This window comes from Polypterus senegalus, chromosome 8 (assembly GCF_016835505.1).
Source record: "Polypterus senegalus isolate Bchr_013 chromosome 8, ASM1683550v1, whole genome shotgun sequence".
Taxonomy (NCBI): domain Eukaryota; kingdom Metazoa; phylum Chordata; class Cladistia; order Polypteriformes; family Polypteridae; genus Polypterus; species Polypterus senegalus.
In genome coordinates, this window is record NC_053161.1 from 169113410 (window position 1) to 169134899 (window position 21490).

Consider the following 21490-nt stretch of genomic DNA (forward strand, 5'->3'; position numbering starts at 1 on the left):
CCACGGCTTCTCTGCTGTTTAATTGTTCGTTTATTATGATTATAGTTATTGTGTAGGTATTTTACACTTACTTTACATTGTTCAGGTACCCATTTCCTTTATCATTCCAACCGTACCCCCATTAACATGTCTATCGAGGTGATCACCATCGATCAAAGAACTGTCACTTACCGAGTGGTTTCCATGCCCGGAGATGGCACCTGCCTTTTCCATTCTCTTTGTTACATATTGCACGGCCATATCAGGCTCACTCTTGATATCCGGAGGAACATTGTGTCTTATGTATTGAATGACTGGGACAGGTTCAAGGTGTGGACTGATGAAGGTACAGGAGATAATTATACTACACAGGAGCACTAGAAGAGTGAAATGCTTAAGTCCTTCACCTATGGTTCTGCATGTGAGTTGATGGCTGCCGCTGAATTGTTCAGTTGTCACTTTCAAGTGTACCGAAATGGCCAAATATTTTACACCTTTCGAAACTGCCAAGGCCTCTTAAACATCTTAGATTCACAGGTGACGATTTCAGTAGTGGACACTTTGATGTTTATGAATGTTTAAACTCTCAAAAGCTGGATGTAAAGTTATCGATGAAACTGATTGTATACTTACAGCACTTGACAGATGGCGAATGTCTCTTCAACACAAGTCCTACAAATACTGTCGTAATTGAAACAAACTATGAACCTCAAATCGATTATGACAGCAGCAATCCAAGCTGTGAGATTTGAAACAAGATTACTGTTCACATGGCCATCTGTACGTTGCATGCTCAAGAGTAAGCTCAGCGCACAGCTTGGTCATATTACAACCGGAGGGCCGAACTAACAATGTGGTATACAAAGAGATCCTTAACAAATAATTATTGGTGTATTTTCCCCTCAGTGTAAAAAGGTTTAATTTTCTTCTTAATAAAAATTTTAAGGCAGTACTTTGCCGCTGCGAAGCGCGGGTATTTTGCTAGTTATTACAATAAAGTGAAGAATTCAAAATAGAAAACCCATGCTTCTTTGTTTCTCTTGTACTTACAGTTCCTTTCCTGTATTTCAGGATTCTTCACCAGTTACATTGGTTCTGTCAAGGAAAGAATATGGATACTGAATCTGTTAAGTACTTTAATAAGCCCTGGTAAAACAAAGTATGCTGTGTGTCAATAACATGATCAGACTGACAAATGCTGATGTTCAAACAGATGTTCTATCACAATAAGAACTCTGATTCATGAACATGTACTGTATGAACATCAGACAGTCTCAAACAAAAATATTGTGTGGTGTTACTTACCGAAAAAAAAGTTTACCCTTAACTCTCAAAAGTATGAACTCTGAAAGTATAAATGCACAAATAAATACCACAGAAGATGGTTTAATTATTTAAGGTGGAAGTTTGACAGAATAATAATTAGGAAACATGCACAGAGTCCAGAAATACACCTGGCCCAGTGAACAAAGACACTATATAATGATGTTAGACTTGACAGGTAATACAATTTTTGTGCTTCTGTGTTCATAAGACAAAGGCAGGTACTTCCCTGTTAAGCCCCACCAATCACTAAGAGTGCATCTTATTCTCTTGTGCTGTTTCCACTCCATATTGCAACATTTGATTGTTCTTAGTTCATATCAATACTCTTCACACTTTGTTGAATATTGTAAAACTTCTGCCAGGAACCTAGTGGCATTGTGGGTTGCATTTTTTTTTATTGACCACCCCATCTTATCACCAAACTCTGAACCTTTAAGATGGAGGAAGGTGCGATGATTTGAGTGAAGATTTGACTTTGGTTGCAAGTCATTAAATGAAAATAAAGAGAAGAGGGCTATTTAATTGATTTTGTAAGGATGTGAGCTGAGAAGAGGCGCCGTAACTGGGAGGCCGATTTCATCGCCAAAGCCGGTCTTCTTCTGTAGTGATTTCCAGCTGCCGTCCAGATCTGTTCAACATTTCCTGTAATGATTTCATATTTCTCTCCTGATTCACACTGAAGTCATTACCATCCACTCTGCAAAGAAACCAAAAGAACAAGTTACAATCTCACTAACTGTCATTTCACTCTCAGTCAACACACTTTGTGACATCACATTCATCAACTTCAGAAAATGACAACATTTTTCATGAGACCAGGGGCCTCATGTATAACGCTTTGCGTAGAACTCGCACTATAACATGGTGTAAGCACAAAAGAGGAAATGTGCTTACGCACAGAAAAATCCAGATGCAGGAATCTGTGCGTACTCCAACTTCCACGTTCTTCCGCTACATAAATCCCGATCAGCGTGAAAACTAGCGCCGTGCACGCTTTATGTAACGCCCCAACTCCTCCCAGAATTACGCCTCTTTGAATATGCAAATCAATATAAATCGCCCTTAAGTGCAGCCTTCTGTGAAAAGACAATGGGAAAAGCACGGGGGAAAATATAAGAATTTCAGCGAATACCAAGTGGAGGCAAAGGAAAAACATACTATTTGTTCAAATAAACCGTGGTATAATCAACAAAAGGAAGTTGATCGAGTGAAACTTGAAAGCTCACATTCACAAAATCGCACAGTGCCGGAAATAAAAAAGAAGTCACATATCAAAGTCACCGTGAAAAGCCGAGTTGTAAGCCCACTGTCTGAGTGTCATATGAAAGCTTATTAGGGTACAGAGAAAAAAGGCACACGGTGGGGAAAAAGCACGAAATGTCAACTTCAATCTCGACATTTCCACTTTAATCACGTAGTTTATTTTGTCATTAAAGTAGAACATCATAAACTTCATCTTAAAATCGTTTAATTAACCAGTTTCTCAAATCACATCGTAATTAAAGTAGCACGTTAAATGCTTTGTTTTGTATTTGATCTTCTATGTGCTCTGTGTGTGTGAATCACTACTTGCTTCTTAAACCGGCTCTCTTCCTCCAACTGGACACAGAGTCCATTACACTTGTGATATTACAGCTCCCTGAATAACTAAAATACTGAGATGTATACGTGATATCATTTTCATGATGATAGGAGTTAAAGCACGTTATTAAACATGGTTTCACTTGATGAAATAATTTATTGCAGCAGTACTCAGGGGCGGCTCTAGGCTTGTGGTGGCACTGGGCAGAGGAAGAATCGGTGGCTCCTTAGCCGCCAATGTCATGCACGGTGGATGGCCACGTCCGTTGCAGACACTGCATAGCCGCCTCGTGCTCATGACACAAGCATTTAACTTTTGCGAAATTTGTTGCTGCGTTTTTAGCTGTGTTGTTATTTTCTCTTTCTGTTTTATATTCAATATATATTGGCGTAGCCGTCACTGCAGTCAGTGCTTTTCTTTCCCCAAGTAACCGATCGCCACACAATCAGCTCTGTAATAGAAGTTAAGCCATCTGTAAGCTTAGCGCCGATTCTTCAAAATGTTTAAGGAACACTGAAATATCTTCGTAGTACATGTTTAATTATTCTATCCTTAACGACACTCCCAGTGAAGAATATAGATTATTTAAATGAAGTTAAAGTTTTATCTGTATAATTTAACAAACATATTTTGCTGCATTTCACCTTAAAATGATATCGTCATCATATGTAAATAAGCGCTTTATAAAATGGCTCAGGTTGTGCGATATTATAACTATAGTGCAAGTTTACAGTGGGGTGATTGTACTTATAAGTACAAACAGTTCTACAAGGAGCAATTGATTGAGTGCATTTAAAGTTCTTGGGATTAAACTGTTTCTGAACCGCGAGGTCCGTACAGGAAAGGCTTTAAACATTTTGCAGTGGCTGAGACAGCGTGTCCTTGAAGCTGGATACCGATAATTTTCTTTCCGATCAGCTGCTGCTGTGATTCACACTCAGATACAGTGATATAAATACTCCGAGTGGTGCAGTGAGAGTAATATGGAAAAAGATGATCCGCTGTGGCAACTCCTAACGGGAGGAGCTGAAAGAAGAAGAAGAAGAAGAAGAAGAAGAAGAGGAAGGTGCAGTGAGAGCAACAACGCTAAAGCAGTTATGGTATTTGGAATACTATGGCTATTCCCTGGACCATTATATTGTTACAAGTTAATTACAATCAGATGCATTACACTAATAAACAATATGCAGTTAGTTTCGGTGTGTTTATAAAGCCGCGTCATGAAAATAAAGAGTAACCACACAGGAACAGTAGCACTGCTTTGACGCTGGGTGCCGCCAATCTGCAAAACCGAGCGGAGAACTTGCGTATGACAAGGCATGAGGTACCGTGGAAAAGTGCGTGGCTTTACGCCAAGTGTAGGTTTTATACATCGCGATTTGAACGTGGAAAAGTTCATACGCAACATTTCTGTGCGTACGCACCGTTTATACATGAGGCCCCAGGTGATTTACCCCAATGGCTCATTAATTCTATCCACCTAGTTCATACCAAAATTCTGCGTTAAGATGGGTAGGTCCCTAGTATCTTACTTTATACCATCTTCTTGTGGTGTTTTCTTTCTTTTTTTGTCAAGAAAATGTACTAATTTTCTTCATAATTTTTAAAGACATCAATCATGTCTCCTCTTAATCATCTTTTGATTAAATTGAAATGGTTTAACTCTTTTAATCTTTCTTCTTAATTCATCCCCTGTAGCCCTGGAATCAGTTGTCTTCTCTGGATATTTTCTAGCGCTGCTATGTCCTTGTAGCCTGGAGACCCAAACTACACACAGGACTCCAGATGAGGCCTCACCAGTGTGTTATAATGGTTGAGCAGAACCTCCTGTTTCTTGTACTTCACACCTCAAGGCGCTATATAACCTGACATTCTGTTAGCCTACTTAATGGTTTTAGTTCCCTGGGTTGGTGTAGATAGTGGTCAGTCTACTATGACTCCAAGGTTCTTTTCATGAGGTGTACTTTCAAGTTTCAGATCTCAAATTATGTATTCAAGCCTAACATTTCTACTTCCTACATGTAAGACACCCTTACAGTTTAAGTGGGTGAACAAAAATCTTAAAAACATTACCTTCTGCATTTCACTTATATGCAACATGGTTGTGTTTCATTTTTCATAGATTTGGAAATTGTATCTTGTTTAACATTTTTTCTATGACACAGTAAACAAAAACTCCTTTTACTTTATTTGACTCCTTTAGACAATGAAAACTTATTGCACCCTCTGCTCATCCATTTGCATGCTCAGCATTTGTCTAAATGTTAATTTAGCTGATAATGCAATGCTTGTTTCTATTTTTTTTTGTCTTCTACTTCTCCCTCTGTCACCCTTATATCTCCACTAGCTTCTTCATTTTTCTGTGGCTCCAGCTCAGTTTTGTGTGCCTTGTTTTCATCATCTTTCAGCCAGGTTCCCCTTACATCACTTTAATTTGTGAACTCCACTACTTACAGAGATTTCATTTAATGTTTTTCTCTGTCACTGCTCACCTCAGTTACACTTTACTTACTCATTTTGGAGACTATGCACCCTGACATGTCCCCTATTTCTGTTCATTTGTAAAATCCTACTTCTTTCTCTCTTAACTGACTCAGTGGCAGATCCTCATTTATGACCTCAGCTAAACTGTTTATTCCACCCCGGGCATCCTTTAACATTTATCTATTGTCACTCATTGGTTCTTCTCCTTGTCATTTGATGCTATTAATACTGTTGGAGAAAAAATAAGGTGACAAGGTGTCTGGAGAGTGTGAGGTAGGGAAGTCTAACTAGGAGGATAGACATATTGTTTTCTTTATTATAGAGGTTGTTATATGTGACTACAGTTTAGACTTTAGATAGATAGATAGACAGACAGACAGACAGACAGACACTTTATTAATCCCCAAGGGGAAATTGACATACTCCAGCAGCAGCATACTGATGAAAAACAATATTAATTAAAGAGAAATAAAAGCGCAGTGCAAGATAAAAAATGTAAGGTGGAGAGTGTGTGGCAGGTATAACAGTCTATAATCTTGTATAATGTTACTGTTTACCCCCTGGGTGAAACTGAAGATTTGCACAGTGTGGGGGAGGAACGATCTCCTCAGTCTGTCAATGGAGCAGGACAGAGACAGCAGTCTGTTGCTGAAGCTGCTTCTCTGTCTGGAGATGATCCTATTCAGTGGATGCAGTGGATTCTCCATGATTGACAGGAGCCTGCTCAGCACCCGTTGCTCTGCCACAGATGTCAAACTGTCCAGCACCGTGCCTACAATAGAGCCTGCCTTCCTCACCAGTTTGTCCAGGCATGAGGCATCCCTCTTCTTTATGCTACCTCCACAGCACACCACCACGTAGAAGAGGATGCTCACCACAACCGTCTGATAAAACATCTGCAGCATCTTATTGCAGAAGATGAAAGACACCAGCCTTCTAAGGAAGTATAGTTGGCTCTGTCCTCTCTTGCACAGAGCATCAGTATTGGCAGTCCAATCCAATTTATCATCCAGCTGCACTCCCAGGTATTTATAGGTCTGCACCCTCTGCACACAGTCACCTTTGATGATCACAGGGTCTATGAGGGGCCTGGGCCTCCTAAAATCAACCACCAGCTCCTTGGTTTTGCTAGTGTTCAGGTGTAAGTGGTTTGAGTCACACCATTTAACAAAGTCCTTGATTAGGTTCCTATACTCCCCCTCCTGCCCACTCCAGATGCAGCCCACGATAGCAGCGTCATCAGTGAACTTTTGCACGTGTCAGGACTCCGAGTTGTATTGGAAGTCCGATGTATATAGATTGAACAGGACCGGAGAAAGTACAGTTCCCTGCGGCGCTCCTGTGCTGCTGACCACAATGTCAGACCTGCAGTTTGCTTGACACACATACTGAGGTCTGTCTGTAAGACAGTCCACGATCCATGCCAACAGGTATATATCTACTCCCATCTCTATCAGCTTGTTACTAAGGAGCCGAGGTTGAATGGTGTTGAAGGCGCTGGAAAAGTCCAAAAACATAATTCTTACAGCACCACTGCCTCTGTCCAAGTGGAAGAGGGATTGATGTAGCATATACATTGCATCCCGAAAGTATTCACAGCGCATCACTTTTTCCACATTTTGTTATGTTACAGCCTTATTCCAAAATGGATTAAATTCATTTTTTTTCCTCAAAATTCTACACACAACACTCCATAATGACAACGTGAAAAAAGTTTACTTGAGATTTTTTCAAATTTATTAAAAATAAAAAAAATGAGAAAGCACATGTACATAAGTATTAACAGCCTTTGCCATGAAGCTCAAAATTGAGCTTAGGTGCATCCTGTTTCCTCTGAAAATCCTTGAGATGTTTCTGCAGCTTAATTGGAGTCCACCTGTGGTAAATTCAGTTGATTGGACATGATTTGGAAAGGCACAGTTTCAAGCACAAACCAAGCATGAAGTCAAAGGAATTGTCTGTAGACCTCCGAGACAGGATTGTCTCGAGGCACAAATCTGGGGAAGGTTACAGAAATATTTCTGCTGCTTTAAAGGTCCCAATGAGCAAAGTGGCCTCCATCATCCGTAAGTGGAAGAAGTTCAAAACCACCAGGACTCTTCCTAGAGCTGGCCGGCCATCTAAACTGAGTGATCGGGGGAGAAGGGCCTTAGTCAGGAAGGTGATCAAGAACCCGATGATCACTCTGTCAGAGCTCCAGAGGTCCTCTGTGGAGAGAGGAGAACCTTCCACAAGGACAACCATCTCTGCAGCAATCCACCAATCAGGCCTGTATAGTAGAGTGGCCAGACAGAAGCCACTCTTTAGTAAAAGGCACTTGGCAGCCCTGCCTGGAGTTTGCCAAAAGGCACGTGAAGGACTCTCAGACCATGAGAAACAAAATTCTCTGGTCTGATGAGACAAAGATTGAACTCTTTGGTGTGAATGCCAGGCGTCACGTTTGGAGGAAACCAGGCACCGCTCATCACCAGGCCAATACCATCATGTTGTGGGGATGTTTTTCAACAGCAGGAACTGGGAGACTAGTCAGGATAAAGGGAAAGATGACTGCAGCAATGTACAGACACATCCTGGATGAAAACCTGCTCCAGAGCGACGGTTCATCTTTCAGCAGGACAACGACCCTAAGGATATCAAAGGAGTGGCTTCAGGACAACTCTGTGAATGTCCTTGAGTGGCCCAGCCAGAGCCCAGACTTAAATCCAATTGAACATCTATGGAGAGATCTTAAAATGGCTGTGCACCGACGCTTCCCATCCAACCTGATGGAGCTTGAGAGGTGCTGCAAAGAGGAATGGATGAAACTGGCCAAGGATAGGTGTGCCAAGTTTGTGGCATCATATTCAAAAAGACTTGAGGCTGTAATTGCTGCCAAAGGTGCATCGACAAAGTATTGAGTAAAGGCTGTGAATACTTATGTACATGTGATTTCTCAGTTTTTTTATTTTTAATAAATTTGCAAAAACCTCAAGTAAACTTTTTTCACGTTGTCATTATGGGGTGTTGTGTGTAGAATTCTGAGGAAAAAAATGAATTTAATCCATTTTGGAATAAGGCTGTAACATAACAAAATGTGGAAAAAGTGATGCGCTGTGAATACTTTCTGGATGCACTGTAGATCCTCTGCTCCCACCTTTTCCTGGTATGCGAACTGCAGAGGGTCGAGGGCTTGGCAGACCTATGGTCTCAGGCGGTGAAGCAGCAGCCGCTCCATGGTCTTCATCACATGTGACATCAGAGCGACAGGCCGGAAGTCATTCAGCTCACCAGGACGTGATACCTTTGGCACTGGGGTGATGCAAGATGTTTCCCAAAGCCTTGAGACTCTCCCCTGTTCCAGGCTCAGGTTGAAGATATGCTGCAGAGGACTCCCCAGCTCCATCGCACAGGCCTTCAGCAGTCATGGCGATACTCAATCTGGACCCACTGTTTTGCTGGCACGAAGTCTCCTCAGCTCTCTGCTTACCTGGGCTTCTGTAATTGAGGGTGGGGGGAAACTCTCTCCTATGCTGGTATCAACAGAAGGATGGGTGGAGGATGCAGTACTCTGAGGTGAGAGTGGGTGAGGGTGGTCAGACCTGTTAAGGAAGTTGTTCATCAGGTTTACTCTCTCCATGTTTCTCTCGATGGTGGCACCCCACTTCGAGCTGGAGCCAGTGATGATCTTCATCCCATCCCACACTTCCTTCATGTTGTTATTCTGCAACTTCTGCTCCAGCTTTCTCCTGTACTGCTCCTTTGCCTCCCTGAGCTGGACTTGGAGTTCCTTCTGCACGCGCTTGAGCTCATGCCGATAACCGCCTTTAAAAGCCCTTTTCTTCTGGTTCAAAAGACCCTCGATGTCACTTGTAATTCATGGCTTGTTATTAGCATAGCAGCGTACTGTTCTTGCTGGAACTACAATGTCCATACAGAAGTTGATGTAGTCAGTAGTGCAGTCAACAACCTCCTTAATGTTCTCACTATGTGACCCCTGCAGGATTTCCCAGTCTGTATTTCCAAAGCAGTCTCTCAGAGCCTGCTCTGCCTCAGGGGACCACTCCCTGAATGAGCTTGTGGTTTTAGGTAGCTTCCTCACTCTTGGTTTGTATTGAGGCTGAAGGAGAAACAGGTTATGATCTGCTTTCCCAAGTGCAGGCAGCAGGGTGGCACTGTATGCGTCTTTAACGTTTACATACAGTAGGTCAATAGTCAAATTTCCCCAGGTGTTACAATCCTTACACTGGGAGAAGGCAGGTAATGTTTTGTCCAGTGTCACATGGTTAAAGTCTCCAGAGATTAGCACAAGCACCTCGGGGTGATGTGTTTGTAGTTTTGCAACAGTGGCATGGATGACATCACAGGCTATCTCCACATCCGCGCAAGGAGGGATGTAAACAATAACAACAATGATGTGTCCAAACTCTCTGGGCAAGTAATAGAGATGCAGACTTACGGCCAAAAGTACGATGTCCCTGCAGCAAGTGGAGATTTTGACATTTACATGTCCAGGGTTGCACCACCTTGTGTTCACATAGAGAGCGAGTCCTCCTCTTTTCCCCTTCCTGCAGGTATTTGCGTCTCTGTCCGCTCTAACTGTGCTAAACCCGGGTAGCTCCACGTTAGCATCTGGGATGTTAGTTATTAGCCACATTTCACAAAAACACGACAAAGTGCATTCTCTGTAGGTCCTGAAATTTTTCACCAGCGCAGCCAGTTCGATGATCTTATTTGGTAGTGAGTTCCCAGGATCACAGAAAGCACCGAAGGCTTGTATCACCACTTCCTCGCTAGCCACTTAGCCTTTAGCTTATATATATAAAAACATAGAAATGACACTTATGACAAGAGGGTGAGAATAATGTGTTTACAATCTACAAAATCTGACCCTGGTCTAGGATGGATCATAGTGTAAACACTGGTGGAGGTTGTCCTTTTCTAATGGTTTTATTTGACACATGCTGTATTTACATCATATTCCATGTCTTTTACATTAGGAAATTCTATGATATCAGTTAGGTGTAAAATATTTAATCTGGTCTGGGCTCAGCTTTAAAAATAAAGTGTTTTAGTGAACGTACAGTTGTGCACAGTAAAAATCATCAAGATTTACTTTTAAGAATTTATAAGATTAAAAGGTAAAACATCGCCGAGCAAGAAAGGAATGAATCTTATTCTATGTCATGCTTAATTAAAATTAAAATTAACTAGTCACATCTCCTTGTGTTAATCTGTTTTACTCTAATTTCGCTGATGATATTGTCTACACTGGACTTGCGTATAATTTTCACAGAGTGACTTACTGTGGTGTTTTACACAATAATGTCTATAAAAAACATCTGGAATAAACTCTTAAAACACACACACACAGTTTACTCACCCTAGTTTCTCTAATTTACAGTTTGTGCTCCTCAGCCCGTCACACAGCTCAGACACTCCTAAATCATCCAGCTGATTATCTCTCAGCTCCAACTCAGTCAGTCGTGAGTGTTCAGCAGAGAGAACCAAGGAGAGAGCTGAGCAGCATCCAGAAGTGAGACCACATTGAGATAACCTGTACAGATGAGGAGAGACGAGACAGACACTGTCATCTAATAGGAACAATCGTTGTCAGCATTTCAGATATCCATGTGGAAAATGGGAAATAAAAGTTCAGTTCAATATGTTAATTCTAAACAAATTACATGATGATGCATACAAAGATAGTCTCTTGGCTCCAATGCACTTTGCTCTCTGTTTGTCATTTCTGCCCCTCTGTTACTAAGCTCACTGTCATCCACCACTGTGGGCAAATCCAACATTGCTACTTCCAATACAAGTCCAACACCACAACTATTTGAGATCAAGTCAAGGTATTGTGTTCCCTTGAAGGCCAAGCCTTACCTAGAAATTAGCTGGTTTCAACCTAAGTTTGATAATACTCTGGTGGAGTCATTGAGACACAAAGTGGGATGCTAAGTGATCACAACAGATCACAAAATGTGGTAGTGGAAATTTATCTCTAATCCCAAACAGAGAAAAAAACTGATCAAACTTCAGTTTACAGAAACTAACAAATGCAAACTTTAACAGTTAATAATTTGCAATTGTTTTTGTAGAGCGATGTGTGAAACTAAAAATAGTTTTGTTCTTTTTACTTTCTCGTATATGCATTATCTGCATTCTTTTAATGATCAACATAGTTTATGACCAAAATGTCCTACAGCATAAGTAAGTATAATATTTAAATGCAGAGAAAAAAATGTGTATTCAAGTAAACAAAGCTGAATTTGCAGTCGCCATGGTCATTTGAAGCAAATGAAGCCAAAGCTGTTGTTTTGACAGAAGTGCAGATCAAGTTGTTGTTCTTTTAAGAAAAGATCAAGAAAGGGATGTCTTCTAATAAACAGGGTTCAGTATAGTTGAATTTGAGGACCAAGACAGTAACGGAGCTTATTTGATCAAAAGCATCTATTAAATATTACAGTAATTGTCACTGAAATTCTCATGAATACTCTTTTCTAAAACAAATCCAAGTGTTTCTTTTCTTTTCATAAAGATCAGGGACAAATTTCTGAGTGCATTCATATAGTCAAGTTCTTCTGGCTAACAATGGTGACCATGAAAGAAAAAGACAAGAAACAATTACTAACAGCTGAATAAATTAACTGAAATGAAAGTGCACAACGAAATTTGAATCCTGACGCTAAGACATTTAAACAGACAAAAGACTATACTTGGCAGGACCAGTGAGCAAACTAAAACATGTCAATATTGTGACTGGTTGTGCTAATCTTTTGCTGTCTAAGGCTGGTGTAGCCACAGAGAAAACACACTTTCAAACAGCAGAAAAAGGCAGAAAACAATACACACTTTCAAATAGCTTACTATTTACCCATGCAGGATCAACTGCAGATGGCAGCACATAACTTCTATATCTCACCTTGTTTTGAAGGTTTAAACTGCACTTATGCAGTCTTTTGTTCTGTTTCCTGTCCAGACTGTCTGTGGCTCAGCTCAGTGGCTTATAGAGATGTAATGTTTGGTGTTAAATGAGTTGTGTGTGTATTAATCTTTTGTACAAAACATGCTGAACTGATTATAACAGTCAAGCACAAGCTGCAAATGAATTACTGATTTGACTGTTTTCACTTATGCTCCGGCACCATTTCAGAACTGGTCACATTAAGTGACTATTTGATTTCACTGATTGCAATATTGTTTATCAATTCAACTTTCAATTGCTCTCCGTCTATTCCCATTGATCGAAGCCCTCAGCATTCATAAACCAGACACTCTAAAATAACCTTAGCCTACAATGTAGCATTCAGATCATTAATCCATTATCACAAATCTATTAGACACAAGCCACACTCTAGAATTTGTTATAATTCCCTGATTCAACAGCTGAAACTCTGACTTATGCAATTAAGTGCCCTTCTCCCCTCAAATGTCCACAAATACTAACAAACTGTGAGAAAAAGGAGACACTGAGAACTACAGAAAGACAAAAGATAGCTGAAATGTTAGGTTCAATTTCATGTTTTAAGTTTTATTTCATTTTGTCATATACCATTTTACTCTGAAAATTAATGAAGCACTGAATTGTTTTATTAATTTCTTATGACATGTATCTGAGGCCAGAATAATAAGGCTATAGAACTAGAAGTACAGTTAACATCACTTGAAAAAGTACATCTTCACTTTGTCAACTGGAGGTTTAAAGCTCAAACAGCTGCTTTGACAAGCGAACATTCAGGGCAGATTGACACCTAAGCATTTTTTTTTTTGCCATTTTAGCTCTGCTGTGAAGCATTGCACACATTATGAAGGGGCTGGGGGAATAACCTCAGGAGCCTCATCCACAGAAGAATCGAACCCATCAGAGAACCAGTGATGTCAGGACTGTTGCGGATCAGAACTGGTGTGGTGCCGAAACATCATCCCCCACATGGAAGCACTCTGGTCCCAATTTAAGGCAGCCCATCCAGGTAGACACATGGAACGTTTTGTCTCTCCAGCATGATGATCATCTTCATCTGCTGTCGAGGAGCTGCCTAAACTCCGCATTTCAGTGGCTGCTCTCTCAGAGGTGCGCAACCTGGGACTGGCCAGATCTCTGTAGGTGGATACACCTTTTATTAGTCTGGTCGCTATGATGGCTGTCATGCTCAGGGAGTAGCTGTTGCTATGGTGGATTGGCTCCTTCCCATGGTGTCCAATGTTACTCCTTTCAATGAGCATATTATGAGACTCAGATTACAGCACTCTCTGGGTGCATTATTTGTTGTCTCGGTGTATGCTCCAACTGTGGTGAGTGATGTCTCAGTGAGGGAGGCATTATTCACAACTTCGCTCGGTGGTTGATGGGTGCCCATGAGGTGACACTCCTTTGGTCATGAGTGACTTCAATTCAACCACCGGCACTGACAAGGCTGGCTATGGGACTTGTGTCGGTCCACATGGGCCTGGCGACCATGGAGAAAGTGGCTCCATGTTCCTTGACTTTGCAAAAGGTCAAGGGCTGCGGATCACTAGATCCTGGTTCCAGCACCCTGAGCCACATCATTGGACTTGGTACTCCAATACTGGTGGTGCGGTGAAGGAGATTGATCACATTCTCGTGTGCAGACGCTGGAGTGTTCAGTTTATGAATTCTGACCACAGACTTGTTGTTGCTACTCTGAAGATCCAGTAGGCTACTACCTACTAGGAAAATGAGGTTGGACCTGCACAGACTCCAAGATCAGGCTGTTTCTAATGAGTTTTCATGCAGTTTGTGTAGGAATTTTCAGACTTGGTTGCAACTATCGATGCTAATGTGATGTGAGATACCTTGCATGAATTGACCCTGAAGATTGCTGATGGTTGTGTTGGTGTTGCTGGTGTTCCCAGAAGTAGGCGTCTCATCTTGCTGGGTAACCTGGAGATTATCGAGAGGACTTGAAGTGCATGGCTTGATGGCAAATCCGGTCCATACTGGGAAACTGTGAAGGACAGCTGCGAGGGATTTGAGGGAAACATAAGGAGGTGGTCTAGTGATGTCCTGCTTACAGAGGAACTGATAATATTTACTCTTGAGTTCTTATGGAGGCTAGCAAGTGCATATTTAAACCTATGACTTATATTTTTAGTAAATCATTGTGCATTGGGGAAATTCTGAAGGACCGGAAAATGGAAATATTATCCCTTATATAAACAGCTTGATCGGGCAGATTCCAAGCAATTATAGGTCAGTAAATGTAATGTGCATCATAGGTTAATTAATGCTAAGAATTACTAAGGGTTAGATTGAGCAACACATGGCAAGTACAGGAGTTTTAATTTACAGTCAGCATGGATTCAGAAGAGGGAGGTCATATTTTACCAACATGCTGGAATTCTATGTGGAAGCAACAAAAAGGATATGATCAAAGAAGAGCATATGATATCATTTATCTTGATTTTCAGAAAGCATTTGATAAGGTGCCACATGACATGCTGGGCATTGGTCTAAAGAAGTGGGAATTCAGGGTGATTTTTTAGGTGGGTGCCAAATTGGTTCAGAAACAAGAAGCAGTGGGAAATAATGTGAGGAACTTTATCAGAATTGGGGGATTTAAGAGTGGTGTCCCACAGGGGTGTGTGCTAGGGCCGCTGCTATTTTTAATAAAAATGAATGATTTGGATAGGAATTTAAATAACAAGTTGGTTAAGTTCTGCGGTGGGCTGGCACCCTGCCCAGGGTTTGTTTCCTGTCTTGCACCCTGTGTTGGCTGGGATTGGCTCCCGCAGACCCCGTGACCTTGTAGTTAGGATGTAGCAGGTTGGATAATGGATGGATGGATGGAAGTTGGTTAAGTTTGCAGATGATACCAAGCTAGGTAGATTTCAGCTTTTGGCCTAACAGATTAAGAGAACACTTGACAATACCATTAGCGTCAGGAGAAAAGAGGAGATGAGGTTAAATGTGGAATTTTCAACAAATGTATAGGACAGTGTAGAGGAATGGTAATAGAGAGACCAATTTCACCTTTGTTAAATTTGAGCTGATCATGTTTACCTTACTACGCTCATGTTCTTTCCTTGGAGTTTATCCCAAACTCATTAAATGGATAATAACCCTTATGACAATCAGGACAAGGTGTATGGAACTGTGAGAGGAGGTTTGAGTGCCAGACTGTTCTACATTTTTTTCTTACAGTACCAGATATAATTTAACAATGTTAGTCTGGATGGGAGGAGGTGCACATTATAGGGTTAAAAACATTTTTTATCTTCTGTTTTGTGTAGTGTTATTTAATATATTTCAACAAAGACATTGATCACAAAAATCATAATTTTGTACAGACTTGACATGTGCAAATTAAGCACAGCCTTTCATTCTTTGTGTCTTTAGCACACTGTTATGGTGTATAAAATCTGTACATTTTGGTTTCCATTATATTTTGTTTGAGACAAGACAACAGATGAACTAAGACAAATTAAAGCAGGTTTTCTTCCCTTACACCTTACTTTTATAACACTTGTTCATAGCTTAATATTACTTTATGGATGGACATCTGGAACAACAGTTTGGTTTACAGCCTGGGAAAGAATGCTGAGCTGATACCTCAGGCTATTGATTACTTTTTGGATGGACATCTGGAATGACAGTTTGGTTTACAGCCTGGGACAGAAAGAACTACTGACACCTCAGAGTACATCAAAGGTTTTGTTGTTGGGAAAACGAACAGTGAATTAATTCATCAATCATTTTGACAGCCAGCCAATCAGGTGCATGTGTTGTGAAACCAAGGCATGAAATTTCATAATAAATATGCCTTGGTTTGAGAGAGAAGAGAGAGAGGAAAGAGAAGAAGCAAAAAAGAAGAAGGAGAAGAAGAAGCGGAATGGACGAAAACGGCCCTGGTCATCAGAAAGGCATCATGAACATCGATTGCTAAATCAAACGCCTCCCTGGGACATTCATCCTTGTCATCTGTAACTTTTTCGTAAGCTTTTTCTAAAGACTATATATTCAGACTTTCCTATCAGTACCTATTTTCTAGTATTCTTTGTTCCTGTGGTATTATTATTACTCTTGTAATAAATACCATGCTGCTTTTAACTTTCAATGCTTTGTCTTAATGTCTAGAGTGATTGAAGTAATAAGTTAGATTTCTTTGAGCACCTGGTGACAGCCGGAATTTTGTCATTATTTCCGTGCTGCAAGGTTTATAAGGCTGAGAGTGAGGGTGCTACTCAAAAGTTAGGGACAATACGATAAAGAAGGTCTTCTTGGCTGATAAATGGCCTATAGTCAAGAGTGCTGAGTCTTTGTATGTTTAAATGTATTCTTGTAGACCAAAAGTAATATTTAGGTCTGAGATATCACTAAAACATCGTATGTTGTTTGTGCCGAAAATAAGTAAGTCTCTTGAAGTGCTGAATGACAGGCTGTTATTCCTATAGCACTTGTGTGGTTTAAAGTGCTAAGGGTTAATCAGCGTGTGTGTGTCATTCATGGGGCACTATTGTGGTTAGGGTCTGTGTGTGTTTATCTATGTGTGTGTGTGTTCATCTTAAAGTGCAACAGTAGACCAACCTGATTACAAACTTGACAAGAACACTTACCCTTGAGGAAACAGGTAAAGGGTAAGTAGAGGGAAACACTACGATAATACACACACTCACAGAGTTCAAAATCCATAACACCTCCACACCCTCACGTCCTAATAATATAGGTTGGAGGCTCCAGAACAAGTGTATCGATTGGTTATAGCTAATTGTAGAGAAAGAGATCCTAGGACAGTGCAAGAGCAGCTGTGTTAAGCATGTCTTTGTTGTTTTTTTTTGGTATTTCTTGTTTAAAAAAATTGCAGGATAGTGCAAACCATGAAGTTAAGCTTCACAAGGTACAGAGAGACTGTTAGTCATTGCTGCATAAGTATGCTGCAAAGTGTGCCGCTGTTGGACTTAAATGCTATTTGTTGTGTGCCTCAGTCTTTCCATCTTCATTGCAGTCATTACAAATAATATTTTTAAGATTCCACTGTTATTTGCTTATTTTTGTTCAAATATTACATACTATTATACCTACCTGAATCTTTGGTTAGCAGTCACTCAGCACATTTTTATTAACAGACTAGTTATCTGCAATGGAAGACATGGACAAGAAGCTTGACACTCATTTCACTCGATGTGATCTGTCCGGTTTTGACACTGATAGCATTTCATCAGCTCTTTCTTCAACTGATGGCTTTAACAGAAGTGTTATTGTTCATAGAGTGGCAATAGCTTGTTGTGCAATTGCATGCTGATGTGCTTTTGACCACTGCTTAGATGTTTTCTTTTGCTTATTATGATATAACTTTTCTTGACTACTGGCTAACTTAGGCAGATTTCAAGAATTATCACATCATTCATCTGTTGCCTGTGACATCACGCAACACTACACACCAATTTATAATTTTTTTATTTAATTCTGTTTGCAAAAATTAAACATTGCTTAAGACTGACTTTGTTAAGGTCTGATCAGAAGGATCTTTGATATATCTTTTAATACTGTCATTTGGTGATTGTACTGTATGAAAAATTATATGTTAGTGATTTTCATTTGGCCTGATTTTTTTATGGCATTATTGATCTGACATTTTATCATTAATGGTGCTGATTGCCTAATACATTTCCAGATGCAGTGTCTCTCCTTTGCTCCCTCACTTCATCAATGTCCCACACCTAAAATGCTCTTTCTTCTGCCATAACCACTATCTGTACATTCACATTGCCAGCTTTGCTTCATAACTCTCTTGGAGTCTCAGACAACACCATCTGTGTTTACTTTTCCCCAACTCTATGAGGTGAGCCAATCCAGGCCAGGATACTTCCTAAGATTCCCACTGGGCATGATCCCTAACCAATAGATTTAGTAGAAGAGCTGTTTTTTCAGTGTTTGATTGTCTCCTTGCCCCTGTCTCTCAGACAGACACACACACTCACACACAAATACACACACACATATGCACACATGCACACTGCATGTTTTCTAGGGTTGGCTCTGCCCCTTCTGATAATATCTCTCTTACACGTCCATTTGGCCCTACCAGATGTTTCATATCAAAAACACCAATGCTGCAAACAGAAAGTGTTAGCTTACCTCAGTTTTTCCAATTTGCAGTTATCACTCTTAAGCCCCTCACTCAGCAAACCTACTCCTGAATCTCCCAGGTCATTGGAGCTTAGTAACAGATCAATTATTTGTGAGTGATCAGAAGAGAGAGCCAAGGAGATAGCTTCACAGCATTCAGAGGTGAGGCCACATGAACACAGACTGTAATGATGAGGAGAAAGAAAGAAAGAAAGTGAAGGCATGAAATAACCAATGGCACACACTTATTCACAAACTCTCTCACTTGTTTACTTACCTTAGTGTCACTAATTTACAGTTTTTGTTCTTCAGCCCCTCACAAAGTAGACACACTCCTGAATCCTTCAGTTTATTACCATCCAGATCCAGCTCAGTCAGTGGGGAGTGTTCAGAAGAGAGAGCTGAGGAGAGAGCTGAGCAACATCCAGAAGTGAGACCACAGGAGAATATACTGTGAAAATGAAGATGAAGTATAAGAAGACACAGAGAGTGAGAAGTTAATGAAATAAAAACCTGAACTTTACCATGAGTGACTCATTGCAAATGTGTTCCAGTGTTTGTACTACATCCCAGATTTGACACAATCGTATTCAGTATGTAGATTTGCTTCGTCAGAACCAAAATGTCTGTATTATGTTGGATAATAAAGTATTAAGGAAAATGTCACTATAGGAAATATAAATAGATTTTATCTTTTTGTCCTACTACCTTGATGACCTTGCTTAACCTGACCACAGCCTTGAAAACCTGAGTTAGAGGTTCTCACTAAGAATTTAGTTGACATATACACATTCCATCAGTTGACAAACCCTAAGTGAAATACAAAGTATTACATCCCGTAATTTTCTACACCTTGGGATAAAAAGAAAAAAATAGGAAAGATAACACAGGTGCTAACAGAGTCCCATCTCAGACATACATCTTCTATAACAGATGAGACCAAATTTCCATTTTTTTAATATATACACTATTAAAACAGTCCAATCACTATATTGTCTGGATTTTAACATGCACTGCAGTGTCAGTGTCTTTAATTCATCCTCAACTCTTGTTAGTGAGCATATGCAACTACTCAGGGCAGGATGAACTTATTTTTGTTTTCAAGCTTCACAAATACACTTGCCTAAATTTAGTTCATCACCCCAAGACCATTAAAAAAGAGAAAAACGTTTTAGCTGACCTACTTTATATTTTCCGCTTTAACTTTATTTTAATCTATTGCTGTTGCGGTAAGTTACACTTTTGTATATACAATGGGAAAACAGTAGTTTGCTCAATGATCCTCACTTGTACGTTAAAAACCCCATGTAAGCACAGAGCTTTCCTCGTGAATGTTCAGTAAATAATGTCTGTTGGATGCAGATGTGAGTGGTTTAGTATGGGCCCATATCTATCTGTTCTCCTGTAACATGTTATATAATGTGAGCTCAATAAATGAGTCTTCACTGATCATTTGACCTTTGTCCATATAATGTACATGTCTGTTGCGACTGGTGTATTTTATTCATTTATGTGGCTTTTCTGGTGAGTTCCTGGTCCTTCTTACTAGCTACTATAGGGTTTCTGAAGTCAAGGAGTCTGATTACATTTGTTTTGGGGTATCTTACATCCTGAAGAAGTTGTCATTTTTACCATCTTTTTCGCAATACCTTTTTGAATATTGCTGGGCATTGCAATATTGAGATATTTGCATTACCCATGCCAGAATTCAAATTCAAACAAAGCAGTATCCCAAAGTGCAGAACAAAGCTCTTCCATAAATAATAATTAAAGTAAAATAGTGTGCAAGTGGAGATTAAAATCCTTAAAAAATGAAGTCCATAAATATGTTATAATCAAAGATGGAACAGTCAGGATCAGTTCTCTCCAAAACATGAGCCCCAGTACATCCTTCCACTTTCCTGTTCCTGCTGCTCACCAACAAGGTCTACTCAGCTGCAGGGGACACCCTACGGCAAGCATGGTCAACCCTTTACTGGCTCATGGCCCCACCACCATACCTTGGCATCTATGGGGGACCCTCAAACCCTGCTCTGAGGAGTGCCACTGCTCCACTTGGGGCTTCTTCCCTGGCAACCATACCTCCTCTCTGCTCCACTGGTTCTGCCTTGGTTATGACTTTCACTTTCTTTTCTCTATTCTTTGATTTTACCTCCGGTGATCTTTTCTGCCTACTTGTTCACTTACCATTTTCAATATCTTTTCTTCTTCTTGATCTCTCTCTCTCTTCAACCCTACCCAGGCTCATTTTATATTATTTGAATATGCTTTTAGCCAATTTCCCCATTAAAAACTTCAGGGGTGCATGGCTACTCTACCATATGCTCCCACACCCACCGAGCCTAAGTGCAGTTTTCTTTTTAAAAACTTTCACTGCCAAGGACCCCTAATGAATCTCACCACAACATACAATCTCAAATAATTCTTAATTCTTCAATAAGTTTAAAAAATACATATTTAGTGAGTGACAGTTCATGTTCCCATGGATAAATCCTAACTTGATTCTGTGAATTGTAAGAAATGATGGTGTTTCCTTACCCTAGCTTCTTTAATTTGCATTTTGTGTTCTTCAGCCCCTCACACAGCAGTTGAACTCCTGAATCTTTCAGCTTATTGTTTCCAAGTTGAAGATCAGTCAGGCATGAGTGACCAGAATTAACAGCTGAGGAGAGTGTCTTACAACTTACAATGGTAAGACCACATGACGCCAAGCTATATAAGCAAGGAGAAAAGAAATTAACACACTCTGACTTGTGAAGACACAGACATACTTGGTGGATACTTACCGAAGTGTTTCTAATTTACAGTTTGAATTTTTCAGGCCCTCAGATAACATGCACACTCCAGAATCCCCCAGTTTAGTGCTTGACATATCCAGCTCAGTCAGGCAGGAGTGTTCAGTTGTAAGAACCGAGGAGATGGCCTCACATAAGTCAGAGTTGAGATCACATAATACAAGCCTGCGGAAATGAGGAGAAAAGACGTGAAAGCACCGTGAGTGACTGGAATACAAGCATATAGATAGATAGAGTAAAAAAAACTGTCTTCAGACA

At 40.3% G+C, this 21490-nt stretch overlaps 1 protein-coding gene across 2 annotated transcripts in view; it reads right to left on the minus strand.

Moving 5' to 3' along the window:
- Positions 1-1102: 1102 nt before the first annotated feature.
- LOC120534492 (NACHT, LRR and PYD domains-containing protein 3-like) overlaps positions 1103-21490 on the minus strand; it is a 44316-nt gene continuing 23928 nt past the window's right edge. Inside the window, exons 7-12 of one of the 2 annotated variants that reach the window (XM_039762094.1) lie at positions 21224-21397; positions 20976-21149; positions 18715-18888; positions 18447-18620; positions 10731-10904; positions 1103-2002 (exon numbers count right to left, since the gene is read on the minus strand). In XM_039762094.1, coding sequence (XP_039618028.1) covers positions 1882-2002; positions 10731-10904; positions 18447-18620; positions 18715-18888; positions 20976-21149; positions 21224-21397 — 991 coding nt within the window. In that variant the 3' untranslated portion in view covers positions 1103-1881. Of the gene's footprint in view, positions 2003-10730; positions 10905-18446; positions 18621-18714; positions 18889-20975; positions 21150-21223; positions 21398-21490 lie in introns of those variants that run through there. The other variant, XM_039762095.1, reaches the window with a different exon arrangement.